The sequence below is a fragment of the Diadema setosum genome, chromosome 2, assembly GCF_964275005.1.
Source record: "Diadema setosum chromosome 2, eeDiaSeto1, whole genome shotgun sequence".
NCBI classification, from domain to species: domain Eukaryota; kingdom Metazoa; phylum Echinodermata; class Echinoidea; order Diadematoida; family Diadematidae; genus Diadema; species Diadema setosum.
Window position 1 is genome coordinate 44,293,160 of NC_092686.1, and position 16,761 is coordinate 44,309,920.

General features: G+C 39.6%; 1 protein-coding gene across 1 annotated transcript; it reads right to left on the minus strand.

Moving 5' to 3' along the window:
• Positions 1–2,981: 2,981 nt before the first annotated feature.
• Positions 2,982–16,754, minus strand: LOC140246022 (uncharacterized). Its single transcript, XM_072325470.1, has 13 exons — positions 16,652–16,754; positions 14,926–15,007; positions 14,028–14,160; positions 12,483–12,714; positions 10,676–11,051; positions 10,283–10,382; positions 9,173–9,281; positions 8,625–8,771; positions 7,503–7,563; positions 5,800–6,468; positions 5,070–5,203; positions 4,197–4,267; positions 2,982–3,771 (listed from the first exon to the last, which is right to left on the minus strand). The coding sequence occupies exons 1-13, from the start codon at positions 16,739–16,741 to the stop codon at positions 3,621–3,623; spliced, it is 2,355 nt and encodes a 784-aa protein (XP_072181571.1). The 5' UTR covers positions 16,742–16,754; the 3' UTR covers positions 2,982–3,620.
• Positions 16,755–16,761: the final 7 nt, after the last annotated feature.

Genomic DNA, 16,761 nt, shown 5'->3' on the forward strand with positions numbered 1-16,761 from the left:
TGTTCAATACAAGGTAGTACATGGGCACTGAGTATATAACCATCTATTAGGTTTAGCCACTTTCTCCTGATATAGATTTCATTAAAACAAAAACAGAGCACCGGGAGTCTAGCGCTTACCGGAGCATTGCAAGTTTATCTTCCACATATTCTTGCAGACTATTGCCTTAGTAAAATGAACATAGCAAACTTTGGGGGCTTCATGGGCCTCCTGGGGGCATGGTGTCCAATTGTATATTCCAAATAGTATTAAATGTTTTTACTCAGAGCATTTCTGGTTTTATAAAAGAGATTTTACAGATTCTCTCACTTAGGGGCTCCAGGGTCCCTTCGAGGTCCCATACAAATATATATTTTATCACCTTGGTGATAATGCCTGCTATAAAGTTAGGTGACAAATTTGACCATGTGTTCATAAGAAGAATGTTAAAAATTGGTTTTGCACTAGATCCTTCATAGCAGAAACTACTGGTCCTGCAATAATCGGATTGCAGAGCGCAGTAAAGATGAACCTTGTTGAAATCAACTGAAATCCACCCAGGAGGTGCGTCCAATATCGAGCAACGAAGACTTCCAGTCAACCCAGACTAATTCCAAGGAATTGGATGACTCACAGGTGGATGCCATATCACTTTTGTGGAAGATGCCATACTTGTAGTCCACCCTCCAAGGGAATTTCCCAAGCTCAAGGATGGAGCTGGACCGAATAGAAGCAGCCTACATGATAGTCTAGCTTCTGAACTCTTTTACTTGAAGCGGTGATTCAGTGTACACGACAAACCGCAAGAGGGCATGACACCCGAGGACTGCGATACGCAAGAAAAAAGAGTCCAGTAAAATACATTCACCGGATTGAGCGAGGTCAAGAGTTCACGCTGAAGTGGTTCATAAATATTCATGATACGCCATCAATCAAACAGTTCTACGGTTTGCTTACATACACTAAGCATGTGGGAATGCCAGCTGATCGCACTCCGTGTGGTAGTAAGGCATGTCGGCAAGGTGTGTGTATCATCACACTTTGGAAGCATCAATTGTGCAGGGAGGTTGTCTTACCTCCCTGAATCATGCAAGAAGAACCATGCAGCAGTGGAAATGAAAAGAAGGAAGAAATTGCGACAAACCCTGGCTGCTGGCTGTGGTACAAAATGGCATCCATACAAGTACAACATGCATGTTGGTGCATAGTATGCAACTGTCAGATTATAACTTGTAAGAGGTATATAAATCTGAACTTGGTCAAATCACTCCGAGAAGAACTCGTAACAGCCTTCAAACTGGGACAGAGCCCAGACGACCTAGGTGACTGCCAAGGTGGCCAAGCCAACATATTTGGTTTCCTTCCTTGCATTCAGTAGAAAGAGCAACAGCAAACATTAGGTACCTCTAGACCCACAGGCACTAAACATGGCCTGCAAGCAATCATATGCAATTGAGGAAACTACTCACAAACTCTGTGGTGCTAAGATATTCAAGATAAGATATGCAAAGCCCTGGGACCACAGGTAAATCTGACAAGATGATTGTCTTTTGACCCGATGAAGCTAAACATGTTAAAGCTCTACACAACCTGATGACAGCTGCTTGGAAGAATGGGTTGGTATTTAATGCTAGGAGGAACAGCATCAAGAATCCACAGATTGAGTTGTTCGGATGTGTGTATAACAAAGCTGGCATCCATCCAGATCCAGCAAAAGCAACGGACATCATCAACTTGCCAGAACCGACTGATATTCCCGAACTAAACCAGTCTCTGGGAAAGGTTCAATACTTGGCCCCGTTTAAACCAGGCTTGTTTGACAAGACAGAGATACTTAAGGCCCTCTCCAGAAAAGACAGCAACTATTGGTGGTCTGCCTCACCCAGGAATGCATTTGAGTAACTAAAGAGAGAAATATTGTCGCTATGCACACTCACCTACTTCGACCCTAAGAAACACTCAACGATTCAGGTTGATGCTTCCACCCAATGCATGGGTAGACTGATGAAAGAAGGAAAACCTGTAGCCTTTGCTAGCAAGGCGCTCACATACACTGAAAGCAGGTACGCCAACATTGAATGGGAAATGCTAGTGGTTGTACAATGTATTTGGATGCACAAGATTCCATACATATGTCTATGGCTCAAAGTTTACTGTGGAATCAGACCATAAGCCTCTGGAAAACATCCATCAAAAGAACCTAGCTAGCACGCCTCCAAGATTGCAGCAGATGCTTCTATGCCTCCAGCCATACAATTTCGATCTGGTATATACAGTACATGTACATGTAGACCAAGCCCAGAAAATTACTCTCACTGATGGCTTGTCGCAACTCAACCCAGAGGAACAGCCAAGCATCGAGTTTGATGAGACGATCCATGTGATGTACGTAGCACCAGACAGATTGAAACAGCTACAGGAGGAAACAGAGAAAAGTCTTGAACTTAGAACGCTCAAGGAGGTGATACAAAAAGGCTGGCCAGAGGAAGCGAAGAAGGCCCCCAAGGTAAGTACGACAGTACTGGTCATGCACAGATTTGCTCACAGTAGAAGATGGTGTCATCCTGAAGGGTGCAAGGATTGTCATACCCAAACCAATACAACAGGAGATACTACATCAACTCCACAAAGGACACCAGGGGATGACATGGACCCACATCAGAGCAAGAAGCTGTGTTTATTGGGAAGGAATTTAAAAAAGACACTGAAGGTGTAATCAGCACATGTTCAACCCGCAATGAGTTTCAGCATGTACAACCCAAAGAACCTCTAACATGATCTCCCATACCGCCCTTGGAAAATGTTGATCAATGGCATAGTGCCCAAATGAACAAATTGGGATCCCATCCCCCTAGGAATAACCTGCCAAGTTTGGTGAAAATCTGTCATAAGGTTTTCTAGAAGAAGCGGAAAATGTAAAAAGTTTACAGACGATACACACCAGACGGCGAATGATGAATGATCGCAATAGCTCCACTGAGCCAGAGGCTCAGTTGAGCTAAAAATAAATAAGAAGTAAATAATGGGACTTTACAAATACCTGAAAAGAATTATTGATGAGAAATGCAAGCACATCCCCATCAGTAGACTGTCTATCAAAGACATTACAAAGAAAGTACAGTACTTTGAACAGGAGACACTAGCACTTCCAATAAGGTGAAGCAGGCTAATGGAATTTAATATTCACTACAATGATTATGAGTCAAATCACATGGCAAATCTACAATAGCAAATCATAATTACCAAAAATAAGTAGCGAATACTGCAAAGCAGGCAGTGACAACAATGCAGCTTTTTCTGTGATGGTTAAAAAAAGCAAAAAATGATGGCACAGTGTTGCAGTTTGTCTTACTGCAGAGGAGCACCATGGGCTTATTGGGCCTGATGCAGTATTCTGCACTGGACTAATTAGTCATTGAACCAACTCAGACAAGGAGCCAAGCATGTTTACTTGCCAAAATTGTTTAAACTGACCAAAAGTTTTGAGTCATATAGCAAACAGCACTGATGTCTTGCTGCCGTGACAACGTGATGCTGAAAACGTCCACTTCCACCATACATATAAAATGATGAATTCACCGTCCAGCATCATGGACAGCACTTCAGTCCCAATGTCCCAAAATACTGACATCTGTCAAGCCTCAGTCTGCTGATGTCTTCTCTCGTTTGCGGGATCTTGTCTCTCTCTTGCCGTCGCTGCCACTCCCCTCATCGTCCTCTGCCGCTGAGTCAGGTTTTCGCTTCCTGCGACTCAGGCGTTTCGGCCTCGCATCCTCTCGACGGAACTCGGGGCTGAGGGAGTACGACAGCACAGTTTTCATATCTTACTTCATTTGCAACTTGAATTTTAAAAGCGCGACTATGCTTATACTAGCAACATCTCATGGAATAACAAGAAATTGGATCATTAACTTCAGCACCGTTTATTGTAAAAATCAACCTTTATTGCAGTATAAACATCAATATATCAGATTTTCAAACCCATCACATCTTTACCAATTGTTGAGTGTAACTCCCTCATGGCAAAGGAGAATGAATATTGTATAACAAAACTATACCAGAGCTTTGATGTACTGAAAGCTAGGAATCTGCAGTTTACAGTCCATTTCAAAAGTCCAACAATTGAATTCATTTGAAAAGCTAACACCATTTCAAATTTCTACCTATGTCAGTGCTTACATTGCTAGTTTTTACCAGAATTCCAAGTCAATACAAACCTTTTTGGGATGACATCAAGATTACAAGGTGAAGGATTATCGCCATGGCTACCAGAAGTTTCACTGAATGTCTGCAAAGAGAGCACAACATGATTATGACTTGATATATTCTGCAAGGCTCATAATAATTTGTCTACTGTTGTAATACTTATATATCTCGTCTTCTGATGTAACTTGGTGCCATATTTATAAACATATTCTGTTTTCTCTTTATTAAGAAACACATATATTACCTTGATGAACATGGCACTGTGATGACATCCTACCAAAAACTCACTCATGGTCAAGGTAATAAAGAAGAGCACTGTGCATGAATTGTCTTCAGAGAGAAAGATAGGCAGCTGGACACAAGAAGCAGAAGTCATGTGAGACAAGGGTAGATAGCTCCCAAGAGAAAATAAAGAACATGATATCAAAGGCATAATTTACCATTTGCAGATGAAACAAAAACCCAGCATTAGTGCTTCAAAATAGTTTTAAAATGTGAGTTAGGGATAGAAACAACCAATATGAGAATTTGAACCAGTATTATCGACGTTAAGTATTGTTAAATATACAGTGAACAACAGTTATAACAAAAATGCTTCCAGACTAAACCATCTACAGTTATGATTTAATGAGAAAATAGTGATATTTCTTTATTCTTTAGGCTTTATTGCAAAAATTCAATATGGTAGGATGTTTTGTGATACAACTGACCTACACATATGCATCAAAAGTGATATCTTGAACATCTTTTAAATCACTGCTCCCAAAGGTAAATAGGACCTTTAAAGAGAAGAAGCACTGGTAGTAAGTTCCATACAGAGCCAAATATAATCAGATAGTAACGTCTCACAATTTAAAACTATCAAAGTCTGGCACAAAGACTACCTCTGGAGTGACTGCACTGCTCCCCTCGGAAATGGAATCTATGTCGTTCAGGAGAAGTAAGTTTGGTGGAGGTGGGACAGGGAGTGAGGTAGAGGCTTGTTCTGCAGATTCCAATGTTTCCGAGTTCACAACACCTGAGAAAATGATACACAAGAAAATAAGAAGAAAATTGAACTACACCATGGCAAATTTTGAATGCCATCACATTTTTTATACAGTGTTGGTGCCAATACATCAGTTTTAAAAAAATGAAAAAAAAAATAGATTTAGAATTATTACATTTGCAATAAATAACATATTTCTTTCATGGCTGAAACAATGAAATACAAACTGAAATCATGGAATCAAGCTCTGAAGAGAGCATCTAACGAGTTCTAGTAATAACCTGTTTCTATCTGCAATGATATGAATTGCGTCCCTGCAGACATCTCCAAAAATAACCACTGTCTTTACCCCATTTTCAAACTCACAAAAACCAAGATTAAACATGTTGCTAAACACTGAAGATATTTTTAGTGAAACTTCATTCAGCCAAAATTTAGTCAGTACCTCTTCTTTTGCTATTTAGAGCTTCTTATCAATCTTAAATCAATGCAATACCCTGCTCACGATGAGTAGATGAAAATTAGCATTTACTTTTCTTCATAAAAACTTGGAAGCAATATTCCATGCAAATGACGACATCCACGGACAAGCACTCACTTATTCTTAACGACTGTATTGCTCCTACCTTCCTTTGTCCAGTTGCTCTCTAACGGCTGCTGATCTGAGATGGGTCTCCTGTCTGAACGTCCTATTGAGCAGCGACCGAAGACTGGACTCATTTTTTCATCTTCAGTCATGTCCATGGGCTCCTCTGGCCCTTCTACTCCAGTTACCATGGTAGCATGATGGTCTTCCGCTTCATCCACTGCCGCAACATCCAGGCAGCTCCCAGCAGCAGCACTCCTGTGCGCTGGTAGCACCCTGTCACTCTGGGATATCTTCCCTGCATCTTTGTTCCCTCCGATACCATCCTCCTGCTGCTGCATCGATTTCTTAGAAACCACATTAGCCTGTGCCCGTACAGTCCCATCAATACCATCTCCTACCAACATCCTCTTTCCTTCCGCATCACCACCAACATCACCATGGTTTGTCTCTGTGGGTGTGGTATCTGCCTTAACAGAATTAGTTCTCTTGGTGTCAAGGTCTACTTGTACAGAGTCCTGGGCCTGGAAGCTCCCATCGTCCGAGGCTGCAGAGGAGTTGGTATCGGCGGAAGCGGAGGGAAGTTGTGGCTCCGGTTCTACTCTCGGTGCTGCTGCTGCTGCTGCTGCTGCTGACTTCTTGGACTTGAGGTTTAACCTCTGTCTTGTGTTCTTGATGAGTTCATGGAATTGTGAGCCATGAGACTTCACTGGCATGAAATGAGAAACAAGACATAGTATCATAATCATATGAAGGAGCAACATTTTGAACAATCCGTGAACTCTGTGGTGAGACTGTATAATCAATTTATGTGCATGCCAGAAGAATGTATCACTAATCCTAAAATCAAACCTGCTCCTGTTAACATTAGCAGGTGCGATAAAATGAGCAATATCCTGCAGTGTCAATTGTACAATGTAGGATGTGATGCTACAAAGATCAGTGCATGAACATGAACATGAAAATCATTGCTGTCCATGCCAATTCCCCTCTGTTTTCTGGAATTATTTCCCTTATTCTCAAGTTCACCACATTTTTTTTTTTTTTTTTTTGGGGGGGGGGTGGGGGTGGTGGGGGAGGTACATACTCTACAATCCGTGAACTTCCCTAATGTAATAAAGTGAAATAGTAAGATGCAAACCTTATAAAAGCAGACATGCTTTGTACTAAACATCACAGCACTTAAAAGCAGTTCAGAAAGACGAAAATCTTCAGCATGAAAAGTCTTTAGCCTTACACCTTTAAATCTACATCCATTGAACCCAATGACCTTGCAAGAATGTTAATACATTTTACCTCCGCCAAGGAAGGAGGTTATGTTATCATCTGCTTTTGTTTCTCTCTTTGTCTGTGTGCAAAATAACTCAAAAAGTTGGGGACGGATTTGGATGAAACTTGCAAGAAAAGTTGATGACACAGGGAACATATGGTTAAATTTTTGTAGTGATGCGGGAATTTTTATGGTTTTTTGAAGGATTTTTAAAAATGTTTTTGCAGATAGGGTCAATGAACTTGGGAGATAAAGCTGCACATATTTGAGGTTTGCATATGCACTCTAAAGCACATGCTCTGCTACGGCAAGGCGCCACACAGCTGGAAGTTGATGACGTAAACAAAAGACTTCTATATTGGGAAATTGGACAATTTTCAGCATGTGAGTATGGGTGGAAATTAGCTGCTTATCGGAGGTCTGCGCTCTCAGAGTGCTTTTCTAGTTTGAAATGTGAACATCGTAGTACTTACAGTAATCTTGTTGAGATCTTGTGACCTCCTCTTCAGACTGTGACCTGGAAACTTTTAGTCTCTGTTGAAGAAAACATGGAGTGTTTTGTGAGTCGTTGTTAACCATCACTTACTGTACATGCCACACATTTTGCAGTGTTTTCATTTTCACGAACCTTGTGAGTCAACAGGTATTCACAAAATTGTAAACTTGTGATTTTATTGTTTATCATAACATAGATGCAATGTAAATTGTCCCCACAGAGGAAAATCACTACTTGACAAAGATGCTATAAACGTTTTTATTTGGACACTATGGTTCCCAATCACGAATTCAATCACTCATTAAATTATCTTAAAATCACAATTGATTAAGTGCCATGTTCATGCTATATAAGACATATACATTACAAATATTCCTTGAAAGATCAAATTATTCTGATGTAAATGTTTCAAACCAAAATTAGGCTGTACATGATGTGACTTTATGAGGGCTTTATCAGGGTCAAATGCAAGTATGTAATTTTATCCTAGACTCAGAATAAATGATGTCAAATTTTGTAGTTAGTCACTTTTCAGAGTCAGTTTCTCACACATGAGACTAAATTATCCCATTACAGCAATCAGGACTGGGGTTGCAAACGAGGGTGTTTATTATTTCAATTAATCGTGTTATCTTATAAGTATGGCAATGACTTCCAAGGATAAATCAGGATTTGATCTACTGCTACCAAATAACATTTGTCCGCATACAGATAATTATCTGAATTATGATTTCTTTAACATGGCTGCTAGGGAAGAAAGAAATGCTTATGAGAAAGTAACCACAGGACGAGCGTCTCAAAATTCCCTTCGAGGGACAAGGCAATGAGGATAAAGTGCCTTGCCTAAGTACACAGATGCTGCAGTCGGGAGACTTGAACCAGCGACCTCATAATTGAAAGTCCATGGCCTTATCCACTCAGCCACAACAGCATCTTCAAAAAGTTGATGGATTAATCAGTAGATTACCTCACTAATACTACTGACACAACAATAATTGATTTTCAGTGTTTTCACCATCTCTCCCTTATAAAAGCATTGAGCAAAGCTCTATCCCAGTAACAGTAAGGGTTAGAAGGAATTATCCTCAATCTGTCACACCTGGTCAGCCTGAGTTGTGGTGGGTTGTGACTTGAGCTTATCCATCCTGTTAAAATCCTTGACTATGACCTCCACAGGCATTGGGTTCTCTGCATCGCACTGAGCGTTGTACATCAGTGTGAATTCTTGCAACCTCCTTCCAAGCACCTGGATCAAATAAAACAAAACAAATAAACAAGTAGATGAAGACACAAATGTAAAGAGGTTCTCTTTAGATATTTCTGTATGGATTCAGAAAATGGGTACAAGGGAAAAATTTAGGTCTTCCATTGTCTGCAGATATGTACAAGCAGAACTGGCAAATAGTGAAAACACAAGGACGCTAGTGTTTCTCAAAAAGTGTAAATACTCTATTACACACATCACAACAAACAAAATCATTGGTAGTGTTATATGTTTGAAGAAATCACTTATCAGACAGACATACATGTTGCACAATGATGACAAATGATGAAAGAAAAAACTGCAAAGAATTTGGACACCTGTTTGCACCTAAAAGGCACCATAAAACATTTATACATGAATATCTTCGACATTCTGGTACCTACCGGCTTATTGCCCTGTGTATTTAGTCCATGTTCCTTCAGTTTCTTCCTCAGCTCCCTCTCCGACATCACACTGGATACAATTTTGGGCAATGGCTTTCTCTTTGGGACACTGCCATTAAAAAAAAGGGGTTTCATGAGTTTCAACAGGAAATGTAATATCTCTCTGCACTATTTTTTTTTTTTTTTTTTGCCCACCTGATCAGGGATAGTGCCATAACATCTTTGTTTGACAGAATATATGCTCTATAGGAAGCCACTATTTCTTTTTAATGTCATCATCATTATTATGTTTGAGCAATTATTGTTAATAACACATATAGTAGGCATTATTATGGCATCATACTGGTGCTGGCTGAAGGAGACAGTTTTAAAATGCTACAGTGCAATGTTTACAGTATTGATGGTCTTAGAGGAGGATGAGTACTTCTGAAAGAGGACGGTCGTCAACAATGAATGCAACTGGGCAAAATGACTTTTTTAAATTGCACTGGTTGAACAGGTTTATTTATTGTTTAAAGACCTGCTACGAAGATAAACAGGGTTCTGGGTTTGTTCGTTGTTTTTTTCCATATTACAAATGAAGAATCAAAGAGTTGGTAGGCTATCATAGCTATCTCTATTGCCGTGTTTGTGCTAGACGGTCTAGCACGAACTTCACGCCCTGTTCATCCACTGTTCGTGCTGTGTTCACGCCGAGTAGAGCTTTCATATTGACAGTGGTCTGGGATAAACATGGCACGTCCTCCGGAGGACGTGCCATGTTTTTGGCCAATATGAAAGGGGTATATTCAACTGCAGTCAAGAGTTTTGGTCCATACTATTGTAAAACATCCTCCCTATTATCAGTAGGGCTGCAGAGCTGTATGTTGTCACACACATTATAACCATTGTCAGATAACTGCAGATAGAGAGATAGCTGGAAAAATCCTTCGGGCAAAGAAAGAGTTCTCCACTACTACACTGTACAGAACTAAGCTTCAATCACTGAACCAAAGCTATCAACAACAACAAAAACACCAAACACCAAACAAACAAACAAACAAACAAACAAACAAACAAATAAATAAACCAATAAAAAAATCCCTCAAGAGGTGAGAGGTGTCGCCTTACCTCTTCTTGACTTCACTCTCTGTACTTTTCTTCAGGCAGAAGTCAAGATGTGTGTTGACATGCTTTACAAGGATGGGAACCCCACAAACTGGACACTCAACTAGAGATACAGAAGGAGTAAAACAAACAAAAGTAATACAAACAACTAACTAAAAATGCTTTGATAAACTACACAATTTGCTGCTTCTGATGCTAAAACATTTAACCATTTGTTTATAAACTTGGAACAATTTGAAAGGTTATTTAGCTGACATAAAATGAATTCTTTAAAAAAAACTACAACAGTGAAATGCAAAGGATCATATGATCAATATTTACTGACAGTTACTCTCGTAACATCATTGGTCTGAACAGATGAAAAAAAAAAAAAAAAAAAGAAAATGAAATGATTACCTCTCTCACTATGAGCCCCAGAAGTTGCACTCTTCTTGGCAGAGGGAGGTTCCCTTGCATAGTTTCTGCTGGTTGATGGAGATGATTTGGCTGGTGTTGCCACGGTAACAGCATCACCACGCTCAACATCGCCATCACTGTCATCAGCATCAGGTGGAGGCTGGTAGCTTGGGTCAATGTTCTCTTCATTGGAACGATTCAGGGCCGAAGTGGAGGAGGATGAGGATGAGGAGTGGACTCCAGTCAAGCTGGAATCAGATGCATCACCAACATCCTGGGGGCGATCTCCAAGAGCTTTGGGTCTCTCTGGGGAGGACATGGAGTCTGATGCATAAGATGCGATCTTGCTCCTGGTGCTCTTGTAGTTTGACCTCTTCTGAACAGAAGACACAAGAAAAGACATTGTATCATCTTTGTTACACAAAATTCAGCTTTTTCTCTTTAGTTACCATTTCTTTTTCTCTCTCTCTCCGACACATCGTCATGTATATCATGGTTCACAATTTTTTGTGAGCTTTACCATATATCAAATTTCTTTTCCTTTTGTTTCCTTTTCTTCTTCGTAAGAATAAATAATAACATGATGGTAGATCATGTATGTGTGTTCAAGTAATTCAAGCATCTATCAAACAACAGAATCTGGAAAAACTAAGCTCACATTCAATAACTGAATTATACCCCAGAAACAACAAGGCAAGTGCCATAATGTGTCTCGCCCATTTGCGTACAAGAAATTGTACGTGAATATGGGATATAACAGATAAAAAAAGAGATATAACATATAAAAAGAGATTAAAAGAGATATAAAAGGGTAAAAATTTATGGCAAAAAAGAAACGTGCCATAAAAACTTAACATTGGGCCCTTAAAGTTTTTATGACTCCTGCCTGTGACCTTTGACCTTGTGGTGACCATCCACTCCCCAAGGGACATCTACCATCCAAGTTTAGTCACAAATGGAGTTATGGATCAGAAGTTATGACCCATAATAGAAACTCGCCATAAAAACTTAACATTGGGCTCTAAAAGTTTGTTGACCCATGCTTGTGACCATTGACCTTGTGGTAACCATCCACTCCCCAAGGGACATCTACCATCCAAGTTTGGTCACAAATGGAGTTATGGATCAAAAGTTATGACCCATAATAGAAACGCACCATAAAAACTTAACATTGGGCCCTAAAGTTCATTGACCCCTGCCTGTGAGTTTTGACCTTGAGGTGACCTTCATATACGGTAAAATGTGAAACTTTGTATTACCCCTCTTCCCTCGAAGTTTGATTGCAATTGAAGCCCAGAGTAAAGAGTTATTGAAGTTTTTGTAGCTTTACGGACAGACACCGCAGGCGATCCCTTAGTCTTCCCTCACCTCCGGTGGGCTCGACAAAAAGGATAATCTACATTTTTCTTAGGAACTTCAAACAACAGCAACACATTAATCTTCAGTTTCCTATTGGTCCTTCTTGGTTAGGCATACAATTACAGCAATACTTGATGGATTTAAACGTGACAATATGAAAATAGGCCTTTTGCCTAATGTCAGTCAGTAAGTGAAGTGAATCAGTCATATTTGATGTACAGTTTACAAACCATATTTCTGCAATAGATGAGACTCCACAAATATCTCACAAATGACAATTGAATAAAACGCTGTTTTTTTCACATCTTGATGTTTGAAGACACAAACTAGATATGACAATGTAACCATGGACTGTGTTGTGGGCATATTTTATATTGTGCACATAGAGGCAAACTGATGTGTTGTGAATGCCGAGTGAAGATCGATGATAAATTGCGCCTAAACTCACCTGCATCTTTCGCTTTGGAGTCTGTGACTCATCTGGCCCCTGTCGAAAGTCTGATACAAAATCTCCATCTCCAATTTCAACTGCTTGCTGGAGGATCTGGGGACTGCACTTGGCCCTTTTCTTACCACCCTTCTTGCTTGCTCTATCGTGGTCATTGGTGGGACTTCCATTGCTAGCCTCTTCGCTGTTTTGCCTCTTAGTATCCTCTTGGCAAAGTTTCAGAATGTGCTGTCTGAAAATAAAATAGTCGATGTATGATCTTACTGCCCTTACGAAAGCATGGAGTTGTGGACCTAATATGGATCCTTAATCACTTTTCTCTGGCATTTCTTTCATAACTGTGGAGAAATGCTGAGCATGTCTTCTGTGGCTCCTCTGAAAAATAATGTTTCAACAGGATCCCTAGTTGTTTGTCCCCAATCTTAAGCAATTTGAAAGGATTGTTAGAAATGGCTTCAGCGTTTCAGTATAAATGACCTGTACTTGTTAATCGCAGACTACATTTACTAGTATATGTGTTGCTAGTGCCTTCTACCGTTTGTCTGGGAGATCTACATTGACTCCCTCAGGAAAAAGAACTGATTTAATTCTACATTAATGCATTACCTGCTGGCTATAGTATTACTAAAGAACTTTCAGTGACTATTACACAAGCCATGCCCAATACAGTACCATTAATTTTCATCCATTGTCTTTCAAGCATTGACTTAACCCTAATCAGGCTGGAGTGGGCGGAATCCGCCCCCCTCGACGTTTTGCGCAATATCTTCGCAGCGCGATAAGCTCCCGCTGTGATGTTTCATGACTTTTTTCTTTCAAGTATCGCGCAACTTTTGAGACCAAAATTGTTGCGCCCGCGCGTACCGTTTTGACGCGACGCCCGTTCGAAAAAAATTTGTCAACCCCAAAATTGCTCCAAAACGTGATTTTGTGTACAAATCCAATGCAAATTGGGTTTTTTCAATTAATTCACATAAAAATTCATATCTTGACTTAGAATGGATGAAATTAATTTATTTTAGCATAATAAAGCTTCAAAAAATGTCTGTGACAAATTTTGGCCAAAAAACAAACAAAAACAAAAGGTCGAAAAACAAGGAAATACATAAGAAATTCAAAAAACAATCAAATACATAAGAAATTAATTTCGATACGGATTTTTTTTTATCCTATGTCTCAGGAGAATGATACAAGAAACATTTTTAAAAAGAAATTAGCTTAATTAGAGCATTAATAAGTGATTTAGAGCCCCAAACTGATTTTATGCATAAATGACAATGATTAATTAATACAAAATATAAGAAAAAATTTTCGGAGAAAGCAACCATACATTTTGATAGTATACGTCGCGGGCGTCGCGTGTGCCGATTTTCGACGCGATCACGCGTTCCATAGGCGAGATCTGAAGGGGGGGCGGAATCCGCCCCCCCCCCCCCCCCCCCCCACCCAGATATAGCATAGCCGAAAAAGCCCAGCATGATTAGGGTTAATAGCACTTTGATCCAGACTAATTGATCAAAACCAGATGTGGTGCCATACAATTACCTGACTGCCTTGAAATTGGACACTAGCTCGTCCAGACTTCTGTTGTTGCAGAGCTCAGCCGCCTCGACAGGAGTGTTGCATGTTGGACACAGGTTCTTGTAATTCAAGTAGCGGCGGATGCATATTGAGCAGTCTAGACAAATACATGTGCACATTACATAATATCACTTTATTTTCTTCTGAAGTGTTACAGCTATCTACATAATAATCCAGATGGTACTATATTAATGAACAGATTAGCTTGGGGCATAGGTGTAATGATAATGAGAGGTAGTAGACGGTGCATGAATGTGTGGTACCAGAAATCTTATTCATGTCTAGAACTCTCTTGAAAGAATTCTTTGCATTGCTACTTGCCATTATCATTATATCTTTTTTTCATAGCTGCATCAGAATGTTATCTGGGAAAAGTTACCATCGTATTGATAATCAAAATTAATTGCAAACATTTAAAAATTTTCCTGAACTAGATACTGTCTGTAAGCAAAAAGGAAGTTACAATGATAATCAATACAGAAAAGAACTTGACACAGGGTTGTAACGTGAACATTGCCAATTCTTTAGAGGGCATTTCCCCTGTTTACATAGAATGAAGATTATATCATATTATATGTTTTTCAGTCGCTTCCATTGAGTATTGACGATTTCTATGGTGATTTTATTGCACACATCTACTGGTATATTTAAACTTTGTATAAAACATCAATCTTTTGGAAGTGCACAGCACCACATTTTGCCAACTGCACATTGTTCTCCTCTACATCATACCTCTTTCCAAACACATTTCATACAACTTGTACTTGTAATGAGTTGTATGTTACTCAGAATATTGTTCAGATATGTTGCTTTGTTAGGCACATCCCCCTACTCATAAAGTAAGTCACTCTCTCATGCTTACAGTTGTGAGAACACTTCGGGATCATCATGGCGATGTCAAAGTACTCATAACAGATTCCACATCGCAGCAAGGTGTCAATAGTCTGAAGAAATAGGAGAAAGGTTTGAGATGACCTTGTACAGAATGACATCAGAATCTAGAGTCACAATTCACTGAATTACAGACCTTATAGCCGAACAAAACTAAGAATTTGCATATCCTTGGTTTGCACCACATGTCCATAGCTCGGAATAGCAACAACCCAGCATGAAACAAACAAAACCACAAAAATACATTTGCCAACAGATAAAGTGTGTGACAAGATTATTTGCATAAATATCGATAATGACTTAAAAAAAAGTTGATTCATTTATTGAGCAGATGTTGAGGGTTAGAGTTAGTGTGCTGAAGTTAGAAGCCTAAAATAATTTAAAAAGAATAACCCAGCCCAGGATAGCCCTGTTTTTAATATGCCAACCAATGTTTACAATTTAAGTTAATCTATGCACTGACATACTGTACACAGCAATGTAACCTGGCTCACTGAACTCAGTGGGTATGGTAACCCTACTACATATTGACTGCCCTTATTGAAACCGACCGCGTAGTATCAGCGCACAGAACGCTTAGTACGCACTTCACTGCGCGCAGAGCACATAAAAATGGATTGGCTTTGACTGTTGATGAGGATGTGGAGGAAAACGCGAAAATTCACTATTCGTATGGTTTGAATCAAGGACAAAATTTTGAATTAATATTTTAACCGAATCATAATGTAATGTCTATGGAAGTTTCTAAAAAGCTTCATACAACACAGTGTTCAATACAACTCGGTTTGTGTGCATTGTCAATGCAAAAACAGCGGTCGATCTAAATAAGGGGCGGTACCGCGCGGGGAGCTGAAAAGAGGCCACGCAAGTTCGACGGCGATATTTTTGCACTGAAACTTCAAATTGAAAAGGGAACATTAACGTTAGCATTTGATAGTGCTGGATTTTCTCAATCACGGAGGTCAAGTTTTTACTAATCTATTTATTATTATTTTTATTAATCTTATCCAGCAAATAAACATAAGGCTGTCGATGAGTAGTAGGTCCAACCATACAGTGCTCTCCTTTTGGAAGCCCCGGGCCCCAGTTTGTTATGGCCACAAAGGCACCATGACATTATTGACAAGTTAAAAAATGACGGCGGATTCAAAATCACTTTACCCTTGCTTGTGCTTGTACTACTACAACGCACCGTGTGTGTAGGCCTATGTAAATCTAGGCCCTATGACTATGTAGATTCTAGACGTCCAACCATACAGTGCTCTCCTTTTCCGGATTTGAATTTAAGTTTATGGGTAGTGCATAGAGAGATTCTAACTATTAGAGATTGTAGAAACACCTAACGTTAATACTATTACTGATTACTAATATTAATAACATAGACCTCTAGGCCTATCTAGTATACATAGAGTCTAACGCTTTGCTAGTGGTAGTAAATCTCAATGTGATTGTGTAATTTTAGTAATTTAAATTTAATCATATCACAAGTACACAACCGTTGTCATGTTTCTTTATAATAATAATGACTAAAAACATACACGAAACGTTACAGAAACTATAACCGCAGCAGCGACCCCATACGGACAAATAAATATATTTTACGTACCGTAAAGGGCTGTTACTGTGTTACAGCGCCCCGCGACGGGGTTACAGAAACTAGTGCTCTCAAAGTAGGGGCCTACATGCAGATTACTAACCTTGAGTCCTGGCACATTGGAAGGCCAGTCAGATGGGTCGGTGATGCTGAGAAATTCCATGGATTGTATTTTTTTTAATATGATCGACATGGGTATTCACATCCCCACAG

Excerpts from the sequence above, each read along its gene's own strand:
- LOC140246022 (XM_072325470.1), bottom strand. The coding sequence starts at position 16,741 with ATGTCGATCATATTAAAAAAAATACAATCCATGGAATTTCTCAGCATC. Across the intron at positions 11,052-12,482 it reads CTCCAAAGCGAAAGATGCAG|AAGAGGTCAAACTACAAGAG; the intron begins GTGAGTTTAGGC and ends TCTTCTGTTCAG. Across the intron at positions 6,469-7,502 it reads AAGATCTCAACAAGATTACT|TGAAGTCTCATGGCTCACAA; the intron begins GTAAGTACTACG and ends ATTTCATGCCAG.